This window comes from Danio rerio, chromosome 15, assembly GCF_049306965.1.
Source record: "Danio rerio strain Tuebingen ecotype United States chromosome 15, GRCz12tu, whole genome shotgun sequence".
In the NCBI taxonomy this organism is placed as follows: domain Eukaryota; kingdom Metazoa; phylum Chordata; class Actinopteri; order Cypriniformes; family Danionidae; genus Danio; species Danio rerio.
Genome location: NC_133190.1, coordinates 51,537,501 through 51,561,163, shown reverse-complemented (window position 1 = coordinate 51,561,163; position 23,663 = coordinate 51,537,501). Strand labels below are relative to the sequence as shown.

Genomic DNA, 23,663 nt, shown 5'->3' with positions numbered 1-23,663 from the left:
CTCTCTCCTCCAAGTTCTCTTTGCTTTATTGTCGCAGCATTATTGTTCTCAGTATGGCCAAAGCATTTAGAAGAGAGATATGGGATATACTCGCACTTATAAAACACACAATAAAAGAACCAAAACAGCCCAAAGCTCTAATATTACTTATAATAATCACAATTATAAACACGGTAGATTATTTAATAAGGAAAATAAATGCAGTGCATTACTCATTCACATGTTAATGGTGTGCATGGATCTGTGGCTAGCTCAGCTATAATCTAAATATGTCTGCATATCTCTCTCATTTGTCAATAAAGCAACTTGAGCTCTCTCTCTGTCTCTCTCTGTCTCTCTCTGTCTCTCTCTCTGTCTCTCTCTCTCTCTCTCTCTCTCTCTCTCTCTCTCTCTCTCTGTCTCTCTCTCTCTCTCTCTCTGTCTCTGTCTCTCTCTCTCTCTCTCTCTCTGTCTCTCTCTCTCTCTGGCGGTGAGACCTCTGACTGTGAACCTCGGTACAGGCCGTCTGCAGGGCAACTACTTGAGATCAGACACAGATGAAAGGCGCTTGGCATGAGATATTATTATTATTAATATTATTATTATTATTATTATTACTGACATCTGGAGTGATGGGACTTGTGTGTGTTGCTCTGTTTGGTTCAATTCTTCTAATATCTTTGTCATGCTTCTTACCTGAATGGACATCAGAATGGTAATAAATTGTTCATGTTTTGCAGTGAGTGATTCTGTGATCATTATTACTGTGGTTTGTTTCGTTCCTGTAGTGTTTTCAGTTTGTCTCATTTATGAAAGCTCTGATTGAGTTCTGGCTTCATTAGTGTGTTTAATTGCATCGTATTACACATGATGATGTAAACTATTGATTATTCATTAGTTTTTCTTCAGCTTAGTCCCTTTATTCATCAGGGGTCGCCACAGCGGAATGAACCACCAACTATTCCAGCATATGTTTTACACAGTGGATGCCCTTTTAGTTGCAACCCAGTACTGGGAAACACACACACACACACACACACACACACACAGTTTGGACTGTGGGGGAAACCGGAGCACCCGGAGGAAACCCATGCCAACACAGGGGGAGCATGCAAACTCCACACAGAAACGCCAACTGACCCAGTCAGGACTCTAAAAAATCAATGTTAAATTATATGTAAATTATAGATTATTATATGCAGATTTTCCTATTTACTCGATGCAAATGACACTCGGTGAAATTTTCTTGTCATCAAGCATTAGGGTACAATTAGAAGTTGTATTGAACACACCTCCCAGTGATGACTTTATTTATTAAACATTAAAAATCTTAACATGAACTGTTCTGAATGATCTGAAAATGGTGATCTGCAGCATTAGGAGGTCACATTTACTGAGGTCAAGAGCTGTTTCAATTGAAAATATCTAAAAATTGCAAGATATATATTAAAAGTGCAAATGTTCTCAATAGGGTTGAGGTTAGGGCAGGGTGTAGGCCACACCATGAGTTTGTCTGTTATGCAGCCAATGGCGCTGCGGTGTTCTTTGCAGCTCTACTGCTTGTTTTTTTGTGGTCAATCAGAAACTCTCTTCACTCTGCTGAGGTCATCATCACACCCTCATTTCAATACTGATTATACGTTTGTCTGCATGCCCACAGCCGCAAAATGTGGAGGCTTTCATGCCTAAACGCATCGTTCACTATAACATGATCATTGTTGATTTCCTCCCCCACAGGTTATTGATGATGTAGGGGGGTGAGTTTTCCTCAGTAGAACATTAGCGGAGGGTTTGAGCTGAATCTGTGGGGCTTCTTCATATAATGGCAGTGGATGGTGACTGGAGCTTTACATGTACTGAATGTGATGGAAATTATTTCAGTAAGAGCTGTGAAAGCAGAACACAGTCTGTGATCATCTGTGAACGTGTGTTTCTCCTCAGGGTGTTTTTCTTTTTAACCACGAACTAGCAGGTGTGTGTGTGTGTGTGTGTGCGTGTGTGCGTGTGTGCGCGTGTGTGTGTGTGTGTGTGCATTAATAATGATCATTTCTATGTGTTTGAGATGGCCTCAGGTGTCAGCTGTAAACATCAGATGGTTTATTTCTCTAAAGATCATTTGTATTTCAGCTAATTGTCCTGAAGCAATCTACATTTACGCAGTAATATTTGTTTCAACATTTAAAAATGGAATAACTGCTATCATTTAACAGGTAAAGAAAAACTAAATATATTAATTTGTTAAGAAATGATGAAAGATTGTCAGTAATAAGCACCTCTCTGTCCTGTGGCATAGTTTATTTACAAAAGCATTGATCATAAGTACGTTACTTATCGAGAATACAGTAATAGAAATGCAGTATCTGCCCAATTTAATATTTCTAAATAAACCTGCACCAGTTATTAAACCATATTTCCATCAGCTGATATTTTAAGAGAGGTTATGTACTGTTGTGTTATTTATTAGCGCATTACTGATGAGACTTTGTGTTGTGTAACATTAGTGCTGCTGCTATACTGTGATCTATAGATTGCCAAATTCTATAGCTTATTAAATCAGAACGTGTTTCATTACTATACATAATTACAATTAGGTAATGTTGAATAAACACTTCAAAAAATACTAAATAAAGAGGCGTCAGAATATACAAGCATATTTTTTGCAAATAATTAAATGTACATTTACCCTGGAAAAGGTTGCAGTTTGAAATTTAATTGGCTTTTTTAGCTAAATTCTTATTTGTAAAAAATGCAAATATCATCAAACGGGCACGCGCCAGCGCACACGCCGGTTTATCTGTACACGTGCACGCGTCGGGAGCGCGCAGAGCTCATCATGTCCTCCAGGTGGATTTCCCTGTAGTCTCTCCTCAATCTGACGGTCTGAATCTTCAACTTCGTCATCATCATCATCTCTCCGGTGTGTGTGTGTATGATGCGTGTGCTGCTCTTCTGCACGGCGGTGTGTGTTTTCTCCGCTGGAGGTGAGTGTCAATCTGAATAATGTAAATGACGCTGGTTAATTTATGGTAATTTGCTGATGTTTATGCGCGCTGCTGTTCATGCAGATGTCGCCACTGATGTGTGTTTATGTCTGTAAACTGTAAAAACAGCATCTTTTATTATTGAACCGACCGTGTTATATAACTGTGTGTGTGTGTGTGTGTGTGTGTGTGTGTGTGTGTGTGTGTGTGTGTGTGTTGAGCTCGACAGGTGAGACAGGAATAGCCGCTGTTTGTGTTAATCTGCGGGATTATTGGCCTGCGTGAACGAGCCGCGGGTGCGCGCATTTGCCCGATGCACGCGCACTTGTATAAAATCATCGATTAATAATAAACTAATGATAGTGGTGTTAGCCAGGATGATGAGTGTTGATTGAACGCGTTTTATTTAACCACTAGGCAACATGAGCCCATAAACTCCTGACAGACAGCAGCAGAGCGGCCTCATTAATATTCATATTTCACTGAGAAACCTCCTCATTAATATTCAACAGGTGCGTTAATAGACAGAGAATCGGATCGCGAAAGCGAGTTAAGACCTCTTTCAGGCATCCCACATCAGAAAAATACTAAAGTAGTTTATAATAAAAAACCTTGAACGGTTTACAGGTTTTAAAACCACTATTGTGTAAAACACTGCTTATATTATAATATTTACAGCACTTTGTATATGTATTATCAACTATTAGATGAACTGTAATAAATAATGTAGTGTGCTTTAGTTTTATTATGGTAACCTGTGGTGTATTGTAGAATAATATACGCTATAGCTGTAAAAAATACAGTACTGGGTCATTTGTTAGTTACTATAGTTATTAATGTTACCATAGCAACTGTAGAATCACCACAGCAGACTAATTACTATTGTTGTGTTACCATAGCGACATGAATCACCACAGCAGATCAATTACTGTAGTTGCTGTGTTACCATAGCAACTGTAGAATCACCACAGCAGATTAATTACTGTAGTTTTTTTGTTACCATAGCAACTGTAGAATCCCCACAGCAATTACTGTAGTTGTTGTTACCATAGCAACTGTAGAATCACCACAACAGATCAATTACGTTAGTTGTTGTGTTACCATAGCAACTGTAGAATCACCACAACAGATCAATTACTGTAGTTGTTTTTATCATAGCAACTGTAGAATCACCACAACAGATCAATTACGTTAGTTGTTGTGTTACCATAGCAACTGTAGAATCACCACAACAGATCAATTACTGTAGTTGTTTTTACCATAGCGACTGTAGAATCACCACAACAGATTAATTCAAGCAGGTTACTACAGTATGCTTCAAGAACTCGCTGTAGTATTTGCTGTACATTAATACAGTATTTTTTCATCTGGGATTTCTGATTTGCTCAGTAGCGAGTAACAAGCGGTCTATTTTGCTTCATTTATTTGCGTGTAATGCTTTGATGTCTGATTGATTTATTCAGTATAAACATATTCAAATATAATTATAATAGTCTAATATGATATCGTGATCAGTGCGTTCTCTGCATGTACTGTAGTCCTTTTTATATGTTAATCTTCAGTGAGATCGGGATATCTGGATGTTTCTTCTCGTCATTTTAGTCTTCCAAGCTCCGCCCCTGAAGCTCCCGCTCATCTGCATACACTTGAGAGTCACGCCCACATCACAAATTATACTTAACTCAAACCGCCAGAGGAAACAGTCTGATGTTGAGATAAATGCTGCTGTGCTTATTTTTAATCTGCGATGGAAACGAGTGCTGACGTGACTGTATGACCATCAGTATTAATAGAGTGTTCATTAATTACTGAGATCATCATGATTTAATGCCATTCCTGATGCGTTCTCTTGTCTACAGTGCGATGCCTCCCTCTGCCGGATGAGAAGGTCAGACTAGTGTTCATGATCACATTTCTGTTGTCATGATGAGGTGTGTGTGTGTGAAGTAACCTGTGTGTGTGTTCACCAGCCCACCACTGACTGTGCAGATGCCTCTGGCACTGCAGCCGACTGCGACAGACAGAAGACGGGTGAGTCTCACACACTTATCTCAATATCAGCAGGTGTGTAACTGATGTTTCTCTTCCGTAATGAAGTGTGTGTGTGTGTGTGTGTGTTCTGCTTTTGTGTTCAGATGAGGATGTTGTTGATGCTCGAGAGAGACATGAGGGTCTGCTGAGAGAATTACAGGAGCTGGCGGAGCATGGTTAGTCACACACACACAGACACACACAGACACATGCACATCGTCTCTGGATGCATTTAATAAATCATTCGCTGTAAATGTCCTAACTTTCTCCCCCTTGCGGCGACCCTGGCTGAATCATTTAAGAGTTGATACAGTCAAGTGTTGGTTCTGTTCACTTCAGTGTCGATTCAGTTTAGTTCAGTGTTGATTCTGTTCAGTTTAGTGTTGATTCAGTTGAGTGTTCATTCAGTTTGGTTGAGTGTTGATTCTGTTCAGTTCAGTGTTGATTCAGTTGAGTGTTCATTTAGTTTGGTTGAGTGTTGATTCTGTTCAGTTCAGTGTTGATTCAGTTGAGTGTTCATTCAGTTTGGTTGAGCGTTGATTCTGTTCAGTTGATTGTTGATTCATTTAAGAGTTGATACAGTCAAGTGTTGATTGTTCAGTTCATTGCTGACTCTGTTCACTTCAGTGTTGATTCGGTTGAGTGTTGATTCTGTTCACTTCAGTGTTGATTTTGTTTAGTTCAGTACTGATTCAATTGAGTGTAATTTTGTTCAGTGTTGATTCGGTTGAGTGTTGATTTAGTTCAGTGTTGAATCATTTAGGAGTTGATAAAATTTTGTGTTGATTTTGTTCAGTTCAGTGTTGATTCGGTTTAGTTTAGTGTTGATTCGTTTTAGTGTTGATTCAGTTTAGTTCAGTGTTGATTCGGTTTAGTGTTGATTCTGTTTAGTTCAGTTTAGTTGAGTGATGAATCATTTAAGAGTTGATACAGTCAAGTGTTGATTGTAAGGTTCAGTGCTGATTCTGTTCACTTCAGTGTTGATTCAGTTGAGTGCTGATTCTGTTCACTTCAGTGTTGATTTTGGTTGAGTGTTGATTCTGTTCACTTCAGTGTTGATTCAGTTGAGTGCTGATTCTGTTTAGTTGAGTTCAGTTGAGTGTTAAATCATTTAAGAGTTGATAAAATTGAATGTTATTTCTGTTCAGTTCAGTGTTGATTCGGTTTAGTGTTGATTCAGTTTAGTTCATTATTGATTTAGCTGATAGCTGATACTTTAGTTGATTCTGTTTAGTTCAGTGCTGATTTTGTTGAGTGTTGATTCAATTCAGTTCGGTGTTGATTTTGTTGAGTGTTGATTCTGTTTAGTTCAGTTTAGTTAACAGTGTTGAATCGTTTAAGAGTTGATAAAATTAAGTGTTCATTTTGTTCAGTTCAGTGTTTACTAAGTTGATTTATTGGTAACTCAGTTCAATGTTGATTCAGTTGAGTGTTGATTCAATTCAATTTAATGTTGATTCAGTCGAGCATTGACTCTGTTCAGTTCAGTGTTGATTTTGATTTAGTAGAGCGTTGATTCTGTTCAGTTCAGTATTGATTTGGTTGAGTGTTGATTTTGTTTAGTTCAGTGTTGATTCAGTTGATTGTTGATTCAGTTTAGTTCAATGTTGATTCGGTTGATTGTTGATTCAGTTTAGTTCAGTCTTAATTCGGTTTAGTGTTGATTTGGTTCAGTTCAGTCTTGATTCGGTTTAGTGTTGATTTGGTTCAGTTCAGTCTTGATTCGGTTTAGTGCTGATTCTGTTTAGTTTAGTTTAGTTGAGTGTTGATTCATTTAAGAATTGATACAGTCAAGTTTTGATTGTTCACTTCAGTGTTGATTCACTGTTGATTCAGTCAGTTGTCGTTTTATTTCAGCTGAATGCTTTTTTCCAGTTAAATATTGATTCCATTGTTGATTCAATCAAATGTGGCTTTATTCAAGTGTTGATTCAATTGAGTGTGGATTCATTCAGATGTTGATTCAGTTGAGTGTGGATTCATTCAGATGTTGATTCATTTAAACATTAATTTATTTAAATGTCGATTCAGTTGAGTGTGGATTCATTCAGATGTTGATTCAGTTGTTTGTGGATTCATTCAGATGTTGATTCAGTTGAGTGTGGATTCATTCAGATGTTGATTCAGTTGAGTGTGGATTCATTCAGTGTTGATTCAGTTGAGTGTGGATTCATTCAGTGTTGATTCAGTTGAGTGTGGATTCATTCAGTGTTGATTCAGTTGAGTGTGGATTCATTCAGATGTTGATTCAGTTGAGTGTGGATTCATTCAGTGTTGATTCAGTTGAGTGTGGATTCATTCAGATGTTGATTCAGTTGAGTGTGGATTCATTCAGATGTTGATTCAGTTGAGTGTGGATTCATTCAGATGTTGATTCAGTTGAGTGTGGATTCATTCAGATGTTGATTCAGTTGAGTGTGGATTCATTCAGATGTTGATTCAGTTGAGTGTGGATTCATTCAGATGTTGATTCAGTTCAGTGTGGATTCATTCAGTGTTGATTCAGTTGAGTGTGGATTCATTCAGATGTTGATTCAGTTGTGTGTGGATTCATTCAGTGTTGATTCAGTTGAGTGTGGATTCATTCAGATGTTGATTCAGTTGAGTGTGGATTCATTCAGTGTTGATTCAGTTGAGTGTGGATTCATTCAGATGTTGATTCAGTTGTGTGTGGATTCATTCAGATGTTGATTCAGTTGAGTGTGGATTCATTCAGATGTTGATTCAGTTGAGTGTGGATTCATTCAGATGTTGATTCAGTTGAGTTAAATTCATTCAGATGTTGATTCAGTTGTGTGTGGATTCATCTGATCTGTGGATTGATTGTTTGATTCAGTGGATTGTTGATTCAGTTGGGTCTGCTTGGTCACAGCGTGGTCTGATTGTGACTGTGTGTTTCCTGCAGAGCGAGAGCGAGAGCAAGAGTTCACCCGCGAGACAGACGAGTATGAGCTCAGCGACACCGACGACACCTGGGAGAACGAGGAGGAGGACGACAACGAGAGAGGAGCAGAAGAAGAAGAGGAAGATAATGGAGGAGATGAAGATGATGGAGGGGATGATGCGGAAGACGAGGAGCTCCTGCAGTCTGAGATGGAGCAGCGGCAGGACGAGGAGCTGGAGGAGCTGCTGGAGGAGCTGAAGAAGAAGCAGCAGGAGAAGAAGAGGCGCAGCCGGCTGCAGGAGGAGCAGAAGCTGGAGCAGGAGCTGATGCTGGAGAAGCAGAGGGTGGAGCAGGAGTTGCAGGAGTTGCAGGAGGAGCAGAAGAAGAACAGCAGCGGCGGCGATGGCTGGAGCAGACTGAAGCAGACGCAGGAGAAGCAGGAGGAGCTGCAGGAGCTGCTGAGGAAGATGGAGAGCGCACAGCTGGAGGAGCAGAAGAAGAAGAGCAGCGTGCAGGAGGAGGAGAAGAAGAAGAGGGAGATGGAGAACGCTAGCGATGAAGCCACCAGACAGTTCCAGACGGAGAGAGAACAACAGCAGAGGGAGGAGGACGAGGACGAGGTGACCTCACACATCCTCACACCTTACTATAATAGAACTGAAAGCTTGATTCTGATTGGCTGAGGAGCATTCGAATATTAATTCAGTCGAGTGTGAGTCGTCGTATGAGTTTATTACTTTATTACACCACAGGGCTATTGAATGCTTGATTCTGATTGGCTGATTAAATGATTCAGAAATCAGCTGTACAAATTATTCAGTCGAGAGTTGATTCAGTGTCGATTCATTCAGATGTTGATTTGTTTGAATGTTGATTCATTAAACAGTTGATTCATTCAGATGTTGATTCACTCATTTAAATGTTGATTCAATTGAGTGTTGATTCAATTGAGTGTGGGTTCATTCAGATGTTGATTCATTTCATTGTTGATTTATTCAACAGTCAATTCGTTCAGATGTTGATTCACTTGAATGTTGATTAATTTGAATGTTGATTCAATTGTGTGTCAATTCATAGATTAATTCGGAATTTGGTTCAATTGAGTGTGAATTCATTAAGATGTTGATTCATTTGAATGTTGATTCATTCGACAGTTGGTAAAATTAAGTGTGGATTCATTCAGATGTTGATTCATTTGAATTCTGATTCATTCAAATCTTCAATTATCTGAATGTTGATTCAATAGGGTGTTGATTCATTCAGATATTCATCCAATTGTGTATGGATTAATTTGATTGTTAATTCATTTGACGGTTGATTGTTTTGGATGTTGATTCAATAGAACTTTGATTCATTCGACAGTTGATTTATTCGACAGTTGACTCATTCGAACGTTGATTCAGTCAACAGTCAAGTTGTTTGAGTGTTGATTCAATTGAGTGTATTATTCAGATGTTTATTCAATTGAATTTTGATTCATTCAAATGTTGATCCAATTGAGTGTTGATTCATTTAGATGTTGATTTATTCAAATGTTGATTCAGTTAACAGTTGAGTCGTTTGAATGTTGACTCAAGTGTGGATTCATTGAAATGTTGATTCAGTCGACAGTTGAGTTGCTTGAATGTTGATTCAATTGAGTGTGGATTGATTCAAATGTTGATTCATTTGAATGTTGATTCAATAGAACTTTGATTCATTCGACAGTTGATTTATTCGACAGTTGACTCATTCGAACGTTGATTCAGTCAACAGTCAAGTCGTTTGAGTGTTGATTCAATTGAGTGTATTATTCAGATGTTTATTCAATTGAATTTTGATTCATTCAAATGTTGATCCAATTGAGTGTTGATTCATTTAGATGTTGATTCATTCAAATGTTGATTCAGTTAACAGTTGAGTCGTTTGAATGTTGACTCAAGTGTGGATTCATTGAAATGTTGATTCAGTCGACAGTTGAGTTGCTTGAATGTTGATTCAATTGAGTGTGGATTGATTCAAATGTTGATTCATTTGAATGTTGATTCATTCAACCGGTTGTTCAATTAAGTAGGGATTCATTCAGATGCTGATTCATTTGAATTCTGATTCATTCAAATCTTGAATTATCTTAATTTTGATTCAATAGTGTTGATTCATTCAGATATTGATTCAATGGAGTTTGGATTGATTTGGGTGTTAATTCATTTGACAGTTGATTCATTCACATGTTGATTCAATAGAAATTTGATGTTGATGCAATTGAATGGATTCATTTAGATGTTGATTCAACTGTGTGGATTCTTTCGAGTGTTAATAATGTTGATTCAGTCAACAGTTAAGTAGTTTGAATGTTGAATCATTTGAGTGTGGATTCATTCAGATGTTGATTCATCTTAATGTTGATTCATTCAACAGTTGAATCATTTAAATGTTGATTCATTCAAATGTTGATTCATTCGAATTTTGATTCAGTTGAGTCTTGATTCATTCAGATGTTGATTTATTTGAATGTTGATTCATTCGACAGTTGAATCATTCGAATGTTGATCTATTCAAATGTTGATTCATTCGAATTTTGATTCAGTTGAGTCTTAATTCATTCAGATGTTGATTTATTTGAATATTGATTCATTTGGATGTTCATTCAATTGAATTTTGATTAATTCGGATTTTGATCCAATTGAGTGTTGATTCATTTAAATGTTGATTCATTCAAATGTTGATTCAGTCGACAGTTGAGTCATTCGGATGACAGTGTATCTGAATGTTGATTCATTTAAATCTTGATTCATTTGATTTGATTCATGCTTTATCATACCACCTTGGAAGTTGACTGCGTGATTCTGATTGGCTAATGAGATGTGTGTGTGTGTGTGTGTGTGTGTGTGTTTCAGGAGCTGCTGGAGATTGAAGCTGAGCTGAGGAAAGTGGCGGCGCAGCTGCATCAACTACGCAGGGGTTAAACACACACATTTACACAGCAGACACACACACACACACACACACATGCATCTATATAAGCTAATTCTAGTCCATGTGTAAAGTTGTGTGTTTATAATCTCACAGCAAACACACTCATAAACACATGAGAGGAGAACACACACCACTGCTCATCGCAATATACCAGTGTAATAGCTTCACAAGCCACGCCCCCCTTAACCACCATCTCATGAATATTCATGTTTCCTCATTAGAATATGTAAAGATCCTGTTGTGATGCAATCCTCCAGTGATGGTGCAGTGAAGTGTGTGTGTGTGTGTGTGTGTGTAATAATAGGGCAAACGTGCACATATGAAGTAATAATAATAATAACAATAATGTGTTTAGTGCTGTTGACTGTTACTGTGTTCACAGAACGCTGCTGTGTGTGTGTGTGTGTGTGTATGTGTGTTTATGTATGTGTGTGTGTGTGTGAGAGAGAGTCATTCTGCTGTGTTTTATACACTGATGGCTGAGCACTGTTACACTGAGACTGTTCTGGGGTCAGAGCGCAGACGCTTTACTGCTCTAACACACACACACACACACACACACACACACACATCAGGAGCACAGCAGAGAAAATCTGTGTGTGTGAGTGTGTAATTGATTGAGTGAGTGAATGAGTGTTTGTAATTTAATATATATGTAGAATTGAGGGTGTTTGCAAGTGTGCGTGTGTGTGTGTGTGTGTGTGTGTATGTGTGAGAGAGATAGTTAGTGTATTGGTGTATAAGAGTATTTGTGAGCATGCCTGTGTGTGTGTGTGTGTGTGTGTGTGTGTGTGTGTGTGTGTGTGTGTGTGTGTGTGTGTGTGTGTGTGTGTGTGTGTGTGTGTGTGTGTGTTGAACAGAAAGCGTCAGTGTTCTCTTCCTTTATGTTGCACTTTCCTGAAAGCAGCCAATGAGAGGAGATCTGATCACAGACTCCGCCCACAAGCACACACACTGTTTAATTTGAACTGATCTGAGAAGAGAGAAACCAGCAATAAGAGGTGTGTGTGTGTGTGTGTGTGTGTGTGTGTGTGTGTGTGTGTGTGTGTGTGTGTGTGTGTGTGTGTGTGTGTTTGTGTGTGTGTGTGTGTGTGTGTGTGTGTGTGTGATCAGCACATGCATGATTTTGAATGTATCTGATGTTGAGCAGATCATATAAACACTGCAGTCAAACTAGAGTTCTGTCTTTAATTATTATTATTATATAATTTAATAAAGAGCTGTTGACTGAATAACACAGCCTCTGAGTCTGGTGTGCATGCATGTGTGTAAAAAAATATAATGTGTGTGTGTGTGTGTGTGTATAAATATATATGTTGTTTATGTTTATATTATATATATATATATGTTTATTTATGTGTATAAATAAACAGTCAAATTTTTTTTAAAGTTAAACTTTGTTATACAATTTTTTGACTCATTATTGCTCACTAATAAAAAACAAACCAAGAAAAACATTATTTAATTAACAAAAGATCCACAATTGGGTAATTCATGATATCACAATATTTTATTTTGAATAGATTATTTATGTGTTTGACCAATTCAATCTCTATAATGTGTGGGCAAATTTTATTTATTATATCTTTTGTTATTTTATTTATTTTTATTTCATAGTTTTTTTAGTTATTTGATTTAAAGTAATACATTTTTATATTTTTTATTTAATTTAATATATTTTATTTTATTTATTATATGTAATTTATTTGATGTAAATATTTTTTATTTCATTAAAAAATTTTAAATATATTAATAATATATTTTTTCAATTTAACTTTTATTATGTGTGTATGTATATATATATATATATATATATATATATATATATATATATATATATATATATATATATATATATGTGTATATGTATATATGTATATGTATATATATATATATATATATATATATATATATATATATATATATATATATATATATATATATATATATATATATATATTTTTTTTTTTTTGTATTTACTTATTTTTTAGTTCTGCCATTGCACCTGTTCCTGTCTTATTAGGACGTCTTCTCTTTGGTCACCATATTCCTTCTCCTCAGGTGTGTGTTTGAGAGAGTGCGCGCGCGCGTGTTCTTCTTCCTCGTCGAGTGTAATGACGCGCAGGACTGAAAGAGAAAGTGAAAGAGTGAATTCGCTTATTCACTGCGGACTCGACGAGCTTCACCTTCAGCTGCAGCTTTTCTTCTGTCAATCAGTCATCGATAAAGCGTGTTTTCAGGATGTCTCGGGGCTCGAACGCGGGGTTTGACCGACACATCACCATCTTCTCCCCCGAGGGACGCTTATATCAAGTCGGTAAGAGATCGATCAGCTTCCCGATCAATCAATAACTCGGTTAAACACGCGTTCAGCTCCGGTTCGCCGCTGTAATGCTGCTGTTGGGGATGTAATAATAACGCAAATACAGTATTGTGTGTAGTTCTTTGACTGTTTTTAGTCTTATTCACTCCCTGCTGATGACAACAAACCGCAGAAACATCACAGGAGAGTTGAATAGTTACTATGACATACCGCTGGGCTGTTGTAGTCCAAAGTTGGGTCAAACATGGACAATAATAATCATAATTTAATTTTAAAAATGAATCCAATGATGGGTTTGTCCATGTTTGACTGACCCACCGTCGGTTTATGACAAGACATGCAACTAAAATCATGACATCCATCACATCTGAGCTACATGCAGGAGAGCAGTTTCAAATAGAGCTGCATTCTGCTCCAGCTCAGTCCCTTATTCATCAGCGCTCACCACAGCAGAATGAACCGAGGACTATTCCAGCATATGCTATACACAGCGGATGCCCTTCCAGCTGCAACCCAGTACTGGGAAACACCCATACACACTCATTCTCACACACACACACTACGGCCAGTTTAGTTGATCAGTTCCCCTATAGCGCATGTGTTTGGACTGTGGGGGAAACCGGAGCACCCGGAGGAAACCCACACCAACATGGGGAGAACATGCAAACTCCACACAGAAACACCAACTGACCCAGCCGAGACTCGAACTAGAGACCTTCTTGCTGTGAGGTCACAGTGCTAACCACTGAGCCACCGTGACACCCCAGTGCTGCATTAGTTAATGAACTTAAATATCATCAGCAAACCAATAGTATTATGTTTATTACAGTATTTCATCATGTTATTTCTCTGTTAATGTCATCCCATACAGAAGTGTAATATGGTCACATATATGCTATTATTGTTGAATATATTTAAATGTATTTAATATATATGTGTATATTCCAAATGCATTAAATTCCTGATTAAATTCCACTCACCGGCCACTTTATTAGGTACACCTCACTAGTACCGGGTCGGACCCCTTTTGCCTTCAGATCTGCTTAATCCTTTGTGTCAGAGATTCAGCAAGCTACAAATATTCCTCAGAGATTTTGCTGCATATTGTCATGATAGCATCACACAGTTGCTGCAGATTTGTCGGCTGCACATCCATGATGCCAATCTCCCGTTCCACCACATCCCAAAGCTGCTCTATTGGATTGAGCTCTGGTGACTGTGGAGGCCATTTGAGCACAGTGAACTCATCGTCATGTTCAAGAAACCAGTCTGAGATGATTGAGCTTTATGACATGCTGCGTTATCCTGCTGGAAGTAGCCATCAGAAGATGGAGACACTGTGCTCATAAAGGGATGGACATGGTCAGCAGCAATACTCAGGTAGGCTGTGGTGTTGATGCTCAATTGGTACTAATGGACCCAAAGAAAATCTCCCCCACACCATTACACCACCACCACCAGCCTGAACCGCTGATACAAGGCAGGATGATCCATGCTTTCATGTTGTCTGAGCCGAGCATCTGAATGTGTCAGCAGAAATGGAGACTCATCAGAGCAGCAACGTTTCTCCAATCTTCTATTGTCCAGTTTTGGTGAGTCTGTGTGAATTGTAGCCTCAGTTTCCTGTTCTTAGCTGACAGGAGCGGCACCCGGTGTGCTCTTCTGCTGCTGTAGCCCATCCGCCTCAAGGTTGGCCATGTTGTGTGTTCAGAGATGCTCAGCAGATGGTCTTGATCATGTCTACATGCCGACATGCAGTGAGCTGCTGCCATGTGATTGGCTGATTACAAATTTGCTTTAACAAGCAGTTGGAGAGGTGTACCTAATAAAGTGGCCGGTGAGCATGTAGTGGTATATTCATGTCGTGTCATTGAAATCTCTAAAATATTATACATGACAAGAAATTTGACATATGCATGGTCACTACAGCAAAGTAAGTAAATAAAGATAAAAGTGTGAAAAACTCTGCATTAACTAATGTTAGGAAGCAGTTGAACAGTTTGCATTAACAATTATGTTTCAACGATGATTAATAAACATTATCTTCTTACTCAGAGTTCTAGTCTTGATCTAATCCAAATATCTAAATATCTTAATTTTAAGTCAAGACTTTAATACAGTGTTATTTCAGAAATAAAGAGTCGAAATGAAGTAAACAAGCAAAGTAATCTGATTTTAAAGAGAAGAGAAGATTATTGTCAGATGATTTAGCTTGTTTTAATGAAAGACTCGCTTCATTTCGACTCTTTATTTCTGAAATAACACTGTATTAAAGTCTTGACTTGAAAATAAGATATTTAGATATTTGGACTAGATCAAGACTAGAACTCTGAGTAAGAAGATAATGTTTATTAATCATAGTTCAAACATAATTTTTAATGCAAAAAAAAAAACATTTAATTGTTTCTAAAATTAATATGTTCTGAAAATGCTTTTTGATTTAAGAGTTTGTAGATATTTAGACTTGAAACAGGACTAAAGGCATGTTCTGCTGACCTGGACTCAGTTTGATGATGAATGCTGATGTGTGTTTGGCAGAATATGCGTTTAAGGCCATCAGTCAGAGCGGACTGACCACGGTGGGCATCAGAGGAGTGGACTGTGCAGTTCTGGTCACGCAGAAGAAAGTGTCGGTAAATATACATCATTACATCAGCCAGTGCAAACCCAGAGATACACACACACACACACACACACACACACAGGAGGAGGATTCAGCGCAGACGACTGCTCACATGCTGTTTCTCAGGTTGAGGAGTTGTTGACAGTGTTTCCTCTAATATCTGTTCTTCTGGAGAAAGTCTGATGTGTTTTATTTGGGCTAGAATAAAAGCAGTTATTAATGTTTAAACACCATGTTAAGCTCAATATTATTCACCCCTTCAGCAATATTAGTGTTGGATTGTCTCCAGAACAAACCACTGTTATACAATGACTTGCCTAATTACCCTAACTTTACCCTGATTACCCTAGTGAAGCCTTTACATGTCACTGTAAGCTGAACACTAGTGTCTTGAAGAAGATCTAGTCTAATATGATGTGCTGTCATCATGGAGAAGAGGAACACATCAGTGATTAACACTGTTATGTGCAGAGATGTGCTGAAGATAATCTCTCTGTTACACAGAAATTGAGTAAAGAAATAAATAAATATATAACTCAAAGTTAAAAAGGGCTTTTCAGTCATCAGATTAATGCAGACGTCAGCATGTCCCCGTATGTGAGCGCTACATGAAGAGTTTTCCCTAACATGATAATGTTCTGGCAGTCTCAGTGTGTTGAAGATTCAGTAGCTGATGCTGTGAGAGCTTTACTTGTGTTTCTGCAGAGAAGCTGTGATGCTCTTAAATTACGCTGATCTGTGTGTGTGTGTGTGTGTGTGTGTGTGTGTCTTGTATTACTTACAACCTTAGGCAGCTAATGTCCCCACAAGAGCAGTAAATGTTGAACTTGTGTGTTGTTTGTTTTGGTTTGCGTGAGGAAAAGATCAGCAAACATGGAAACACAAGGTGTGTGTGTGTGTGTTAATAAGTGTGTGTTTGTGTGTTTGTGATGTTTAGGACACACTCCTGGACGCCTCTACAATGACAAACATGTTTCGCATCACTCCACGCATCGGCTGCGTCATGACTGGACATTACGGTGTGTGTGCATATGTGTATGTGTGTGTGTGTGTGTGTGTGTGCGCACATATAAGAATATAAATGATTTGTGTGTGTGTGTCCATGCATATAAATATATATAAATGATTTGTGTGCATATGCACTTATGTGTGTGTGCATGCGTGTGTGTGTGTGTATGCATATGTGCATATATATGTACATAAATGGTGTGTGTGTGTGTGCGTGTGCGTGTGCGTGTGCGTGTGCGTGCGTGCGTGCGTGCGTGCGTGCGTGCGTGCGTGCGACAGTGCATGCGTGTGTGCGTGCGTATGTGTGTGAGTGCTCATTCATGCGTGTGTGTGTGTGTGTGTGTGTGTATGTGTGTGTGCTCGCATTTGTGCATATGTATGTATATAAATGATTTGTGTGTGTGTGTGTGTGTGTGTGTGTGTGTGTGTGTGTGTGTGTGTGTGTGTGTGTGTACATGTGTGTATTCAGCTGACAGTCGCTCTCAGGTTCATCGTGCGCGTATCGAGGCTGGCGAGTGGAAGTATAAGTTCGGCTATGATGTGCCGGTGGACGCTCTGTGCCGGCGTCTGGCTGATCTGTCTCAGGTCTACACACAGAACGCAGAGATGAGGCCGCTGGGCTGCTGTGAGTCTACTGCAAACACCACTGACACACACACACACATTTAACATCATCAGCAGTCACATGACTAAAGCGTCTAGATGGACAGACAGACAGATACAGTCAGGTCTATAAATATTTGGACCGACACAATGCTAACATGTCTGTCTCTGTACAGCAGCACAATGGATTTGAGATGAAGAGGATGTGCTTCACCTGCAGACGGTCAGCTTTACTCTGAGTGTTTACATCCACATCAGCTGAACACTGGAGGAGTTACAGCAGTCTGCAGATGTGCTTCTCACTTGTTAAGGGTCCAAAAGTAATTGGAGAGAGAAATCATAACTCAAACTGTCACTCTTTACTACTCGGTTCAAATCCTCTGCAGTGGACTACAGCCTGAAGAGTGGAGCTCAGAGACATGAGCAGACGCTGGGTTCAGTCCTGCTGCTGCTCTGCCAGACCTCTACTGCTCTGTCTTCAGCTCCTGCTTGCTCTTGGGGCATTTTCCCCTCAGTTTAGTCTCCAGCAACTGAAATGTATGCTTAATCAGGTTCAGATCAGGTGATTGAGCTGGCCATTGCATAACATTCCACTTCTCCTTCAGAAACTCTTTGTTTGCTGTTGCAGTGTGCATTGGCTCATTCCCCATCTGCTCTGTGAAGCGTTTGGCTGAATATGAGCAGAGAATACTGCCTGAGACACTTCAGAAGTCATCCTGACACATGCCCACGCCATCACACCACCATGCTGCATGCTGAGGGTCACGAGCAGCTCCTCTCCATACTCTCCTCCTCCATCACGCTGGTACACATTGATCTTGAGCTCATCTGTCCAGAGGATGTTGTTCCAGCACTGTGAAGGCTCTAACAGAACTCTAACCTGGCCTCCTGTGTTTGAGGATCACCAATGGTTTACATCTTGTGGTGAACGCTCTGTGTTCACTCTGGTGTAGTCTTCTCTGGATTGTTGTTGTGAGGGTGTGTTCTCCAGCAGGGAGAGAGTTCTTCAGTCCTCCAGCACTGTAGTCTCCGTGGTCTTCCGGGTCTGTTGGTGTCGCTGAGCTCGCTGCTGTGCTCTGTCTCTTTAAGAACGCTCCACACAGTTGTTTTGGCCGTGTGTGGTGTTTCTGCTCTCTCTCTGGGTTTGTTCTGTGTCTTCAGCCTGACGATGACCTGCTGGACTGACAGTGACAGCTCTTAGGATCTCATCGTGAGAGTTGACAGTAACAGATTCCACATGTTAACAGCACACTTGAGATGAGCTCTGGAGCTTTAATCTGCTCATTGTAATCGAGATAATGCGGGAATAACACACACCTGGCCGTGGAGCAGCTGAGAAGACAACTGTTTGATTACTTTTGGACCCTTAACAAGTGAGAAGCACATCTGCAGACTGGTGTAACTCCTGTAATGTGGATGTAAACACGCTCAGAGTAAAGCTGACCGTCTGCACATCTTGACCATCTCAAATCCATTGTGTCAAACATGTTAGAATTGTGTCTGTCTAAACATTTGTGGACCTCACTGTAGATAGAAAAGCCACACGGGTCTATACCGTGCCTCATGCCCTTCATTCACAAGTCCTTCTGTTCATTTATTACATTATTAACACCTCAGTTCAGCTCTGTGCTCACTGTGTGTGTGTGTGTGTGTGTGTGCAGGCATGATGCTGATCTCCATGGACCCCCAGAAGGGCCCCATGCTGTATAAGTGTGACCCGGCGGGATACTTCTGCGGCTTCAGGGCCACCAGTGTGGGAGTCAAGCACACCGAGGCCAACAGCTACCTGGAGAAGAAGATCAAGAAGATGCAGAAGAAGAAGGAGGAGGTGGAGCTGGACTTTGACAGCAGCGTGCAGGTGAGTCACACACACACGCACACACAATGATCAGTTGAGAACATGCGCTGTGACTGCTGTTGTATGTGTGATGGTGTGTTTTTGACTGAAGGGTTGATGACTCTGGCCGGGGCTACAGATGATAAGGAGCCTCATTTGTGGCAGTTTTTACTGTTGATTAATGAGCATTGCCTCTGTTAAATAAATAAATAAATAAAGGGGTTTCCCAGTACTGGGTTGCAGCTGGAAGGGCATCCGCTGTGTAAAACATATTCTGGAATAGTTGGCGGTTCATTCCGCTGTGGTGACCCCTGATGAATAATAAAGAGACTGAGCTGAAGGAGAATGAATGAACATGTTAGTGTACACGCTTATAATCTGACGACTTTTTGGGTTGTGTTTAGATTGTGTGATCAGTGTGTGTCAGTAGAGATGCTGAAGTGTGTGTGTGTGTGTGTCCACCAGATGGCGATCTCCTGCTTGTCTTCTGTTCTCTGCATGGACTTTAAGTGCACTGAGCTGGAGGTGGCCGTGGTCACTAAAGAAAACCCTAAATTCAGGTACACACACACAAACACACACACACGCGCACACACAGAGTCCTTCAGTAACTGAGAACTTAAAATAAAAAGTTAAGATAAATATTCATTAACCATTAAAGAACAAAACAATAAGTAAATACGGTAGTGTTTTTGAACCATACTATAGTAAAATAGATTAGTTCATCTGCTGTGATGATTCTAGAGTTGCTATGGAAACACAACAACTACAGTAATTGATCTGTTGTGGCAATTGTACAGTCGCTATAGTAACAACTACAGTAATTGATCTGTTGTGGCGATCCTACAGTTGCTATGGAAACACAACTACAGTAATTGATCTGTTGTGACGATTCGACAGTTGCTATAGTAACACAACAGTAACTGATCTGTCGTGGTGATTCTAGAGTTGCTATGGTAACACAACTACAGTAATTGATCTGTTGTGGCGATTCTACAGTCGCTATAGTAACAACTACAGTAATTGATCTGTTGTGACGATTCTACAGTCGCTATAGTAACAACTACAGTAATTGATCTGTTGTGACGATTCTACAGTCGCTATAGTAACAACTACAGTAATTGATCTGTTGTGACGATTCTACAGTTGCTATAGTAACACAACTACAGTAATTTATCTGTCGTGGTGATTCTAGAGTTGCTATGGTAACAACTCCAGTAATTGATCTGTTGTGGCGATTCTACAGTTGCTATAGTAACACAACTACAGTAATTGATCTGTCGTGGTGATTCTAGAGTTGCTATGGAAACAAAACTACAGTAATTGATCTGTTGTGGCAATTCTACAGTGGCTATAGTAACAACTACAGTAATTGATCTTCTGTGGTGATTTTACAGTTGCTATGGTAACAAAACAACTACAGTAATATAAACAACTGAGCCACTACTGTAGTTAACTACAGCTATAGGGTATTTTGCACCACAATACTCCGCAGTTTACTGTAGTAAAAGCTAATGTGTGCTCCAGCATTTATTACAGCTGTACTAATATACCGTCACACTGCTGTAGTTAATTCTATATATATATATATATAGCTATAGTTCATACTGCTATAACTGAAACATCCATTAACATAGAGTTTTACTATAATACTCTAATAATAAATACACTATACTACACTTGACTGTAGTATGCTTCAAAAACACTACAGTATTTACTCTACAACTGGAGTATCTGAGTATCTGCGCTGTATTTTCGAGAACTCTTTATTGACAAACTGTAATGTTGCTGTTGATAAATAACTAATAACACAACAAATAAACAAAACAACGATAGGACAGTCAAAATACATGTATTTCATTTCATTTAATTTGTTCACAAATTAAATGAAATTAAGTGTGTGTGTGTGTGTGTGTGTGTGTGTGTGTGTGTGTGTTGCAGGACTCTGTCAGAAGTGGAGATCGAGCGTCATCTGGTTGCAATCGCAGAGAGAGAGTGATCAGTGTGTGTGTGTGTGTGTGTGTGTGTTTTCTACTTTTACACTGCTCTGTTACTCCACACCCTCAGTCCAGACACCAGCAGACTCTCAAATAAACCAATATTACTGTCCACCGTCATCGTCTACTGCACTTACTGTACACACACACACACACTCTTCTGTTCTGGTACTGTGGTGATTTTTGAAGCAGCGCTGTGTTTTCTCCACATGATGGCGACACTTGCTCATGTCCTGTGGACTTAATTCAAATGCATCTTTGTAGAGATTATTTTACTGACAAACCCACAACACACTGACCAGAGCTTTAATGAAGTGTACAGACATTTACAAATAAACCCGGATTTTGGACTTTTCTAGTTGATTTGTGTGGAGCTTTTGCTGTTTACTATATATACAGTCCAGAGATTCCTCATGAACATCTTCAGGTCTCCTCATGTCCACACACACCTTCATATTACAATAAGAATAAAGCACAAATGACTTTATTAAAGAAGCTGCGCGCACGTGTGTGTGTGTGTGTGTGTGTGTGTGTGTGTTAATGTATGTATGTGTGTGTGTGAGGGCGTACGCATGATTGCTTGTGTGTGTATGAGTGTGTGTGTGTACAAGTGATTATTGTGTGTATAAATATGTGTGTGTGTGTGTGTGTGTGTGTGTGCGCGTGTGTGTGCGCACACATATATAAATGTTAGTGGGTAGTCTGTGTGTTTGCCTAAATGTGTGTGTGTGTGCGTGTGTGTGTGCGTGTGTGTGCGTGCGTGTGTATAAATTGTGTAGTGTGTGTGTGTGTGCCGCACTCGTGGCTGAACAGGGTTAATCTCCATCTTGCCCTTTACTACACTAATCACACACACACACACACACACACACACACACACACACACACAGATACATATATACACCCCCCCCTCCACACAGACACACACATACACACACACACAAGTCTGAACTTTACACTCAGGAAGGTTATGATAATCTACAGATGTGTGTCTTCAAACGGGTCCTCTTCATCAGCCTGTCTGTCTCTCTGTTAATCTGCGGTGTGTGTGTCAGCAATTCATACACACACACACACACACACATACATACAAGTGTGCGCAGACAGACAGATTGAGCTTAAATCCTGCAGGACGACGACACAGATGGACACACACACACACACACACACACACACACACACACACCCAGACCTTGAAGAAGGTGAACATTTGAAGAAACACACACACACACATATGTACATGCTTACAGAAATATATACACACGCATACACGTTCTTATACTCGCAAATTACATATACACACACTACACACTCATTCAAACACACACACTCACACACAAACACACACACATTTATATATGCACAAACACACTTTCATTTTTACAAACACGTATACCTTTATATACACTACATAAACACACACACATACACACATACACACACAAATGAAAACATTTATTTACACTTACACACTCTGACATTCTTATACATACAAACACACACAGTCTAACCCACAGACTTCACACAAACACCCATCATACACACACACACACACACACACACACACACACACACAAATGAATACATTTATTTACACTCACACACACTCTGACATACTTCTACACACACACAGTCTAACTCACACACTTTACACACAAACCCAACATACACACACACACACACACACACAACTGGAAATATATATATATACGACCACAAACACTCTCACATATACAGATTTATATACACACACACAGACACACACTTCTGAAAACAGCTGACACACACACACACACACACACACACACACACATCCATGTGTTCAGTCAGGATTTCTGGTGTGACATGTTTGTATTTTGTAAGTTGTGTTCGTTTGTAAGTTACAGTAGGTGTGTATGTATGTTGTATATAAGTATATATATGATACTTCATATCAGTCCTGTTCAATATTTCAGTCACGGAGACACACACACACACATTTCAGCAGGCCTCTGAGTGCTGCTTTCAGCCTGAGCTCTGGTTGGAGGAGAGTGTCACATGACCCATTACATCACTGGATTGAGGTCAGGCCTGGATTAGAGAGAGAGAGAGAATGGAGAGATTAGGAGCTGTTCAAAACACTGGAGGAACCAGTGAGACCACACACACACACACACACACACACACACACATATGTACACACACGCACACTCATGTACATACACATACACACACACATACATATGCACCAGGCCCGGATTAAGAACTCAGGGGCCCCTGGGCACATTATCTTGTAAGGCCCCCTACCTGGCCGCACCCCTATAGGTGAATTTAAAAAATAAGAATAATATAATAATTTTTAAATAAAATGAATTTATAATTTGTTGCCCACATATTTAAATAAATGATATATAGTACATATGTATTTATAGTCTGCAAAGATTTAAATTATTTTTCAAAGCA

The 23,663-nt window shown here is 39.4% G+C and overlaps 2 protein-coding genes across 2 annotated transcripts; both read left to right on the top strand.

Annotated features, from left to right (window-relative positions):
* The first annotated feature begins 2,800 nt into the window (after nucleotides 1–2,800).
* LOC100534853 (uncharacterized) lies at nucleotides 2,801–12,065 on the top strand. The gene is made up of 6 exons (XM_003200107.7): nucleotides 2,801–2,960; nucleotides 4,820–4,848; nucleotides 4,931–4,991; nucleotides 5,096–5,167; nucleotides 7,897–8,495; nucleotides 10,752–12,065. Exons 1-6 carry the CDS (start codon nucleotides 2,909–2,911, stop codon nucleotides 10,818–10,820), a joined length of 882 nt encoding a protein of 293 aa, XP_003200155.1. The 5' UTR covers nucleotides 2,801–2,908; the 3' UTR covers nucleotides 10,821–12,065.
* Nucleotides 12,066–13,003: 938 nt separating this feature from the next.
* On the top strand, nucleotides 13,004–21,716 carry psma6l (proteasome 20S subunit alpha 6, like). The gene is made up of 7 exons (NM_131795.2): nucleotides 13,004–13,147; nucleotides 15,692–15,786; nucleotides 16,714–16,795; nucleotides 17,254–17,409; nucleotides 19,049–19,245; nucleotides 19,690–19,784; nucleotides 21,166–21,716. Exons 1-7 carry the CDS (start codon nucleotides 13,072–13,074, stop codon nucleotides 21,221–21,223), a joined length of 759 nt encoding a protein of 252 aa, NP_571870.2. The 5' UTR covers nucleotides 13,004–13,071; the 3' UTR covers nucleotides 21,224–21,716.
* Nucleotides 21,717–23,663: the final 1,947 nt, after the last annotated feature.

What these genes read in the sequence shown, in the direction of transcription:
- LOC100534853 (XM_003200107.7), top strand. Translation starts at nt 2,909, where the DNA reads ATGATGCGTGTGCTGCTCTTCTGCACGGCGGTGTGTGTTTTCTCCGCT. An exon ending in TCCCTCTGCCGGATGAGAAG is followed by an intron (nt 4,849 to 4,930) that starts GTCAGACTAGTG and finishes TGTGTTCACCAG; the next exon opens with CCCACCACTGACTGTGCAGA. An exon ending in CTGCGACAGACAGAAGACGG is followed by an intron (nt 4,992 to 5,095) that starts GTGAGTCTCACA and finishes TTTTGTGTTCAG; the next exon opens with ATGAGGATGTTGTTGATGCT.
- psma6l (NM_131795.2), top strand. Translation starts at nt 13,072, where the DNA reads ATGTCTCGGGGCTCGAACGCGGGGTTTGACCGACACATCACCATCTTC. An exon ending in GGGACGCTTATATCAAGTCG is followed by an intron (nt 13,148 to 15,691) that starts GTAAGAGATCGA and finishes TGTGTTTGGCAG; the next exon opens with AATATGCGTTTAAGGCCATC. An exon ending in CGTCATGACTGGACATTACG is followed by an intron (nt 16,796 to 17,253) that starts GTGTGTGTGCAT and finishes GTGTGTATTCAG; the next exon opens with CTGACAGTCGCTCTCAGGTT.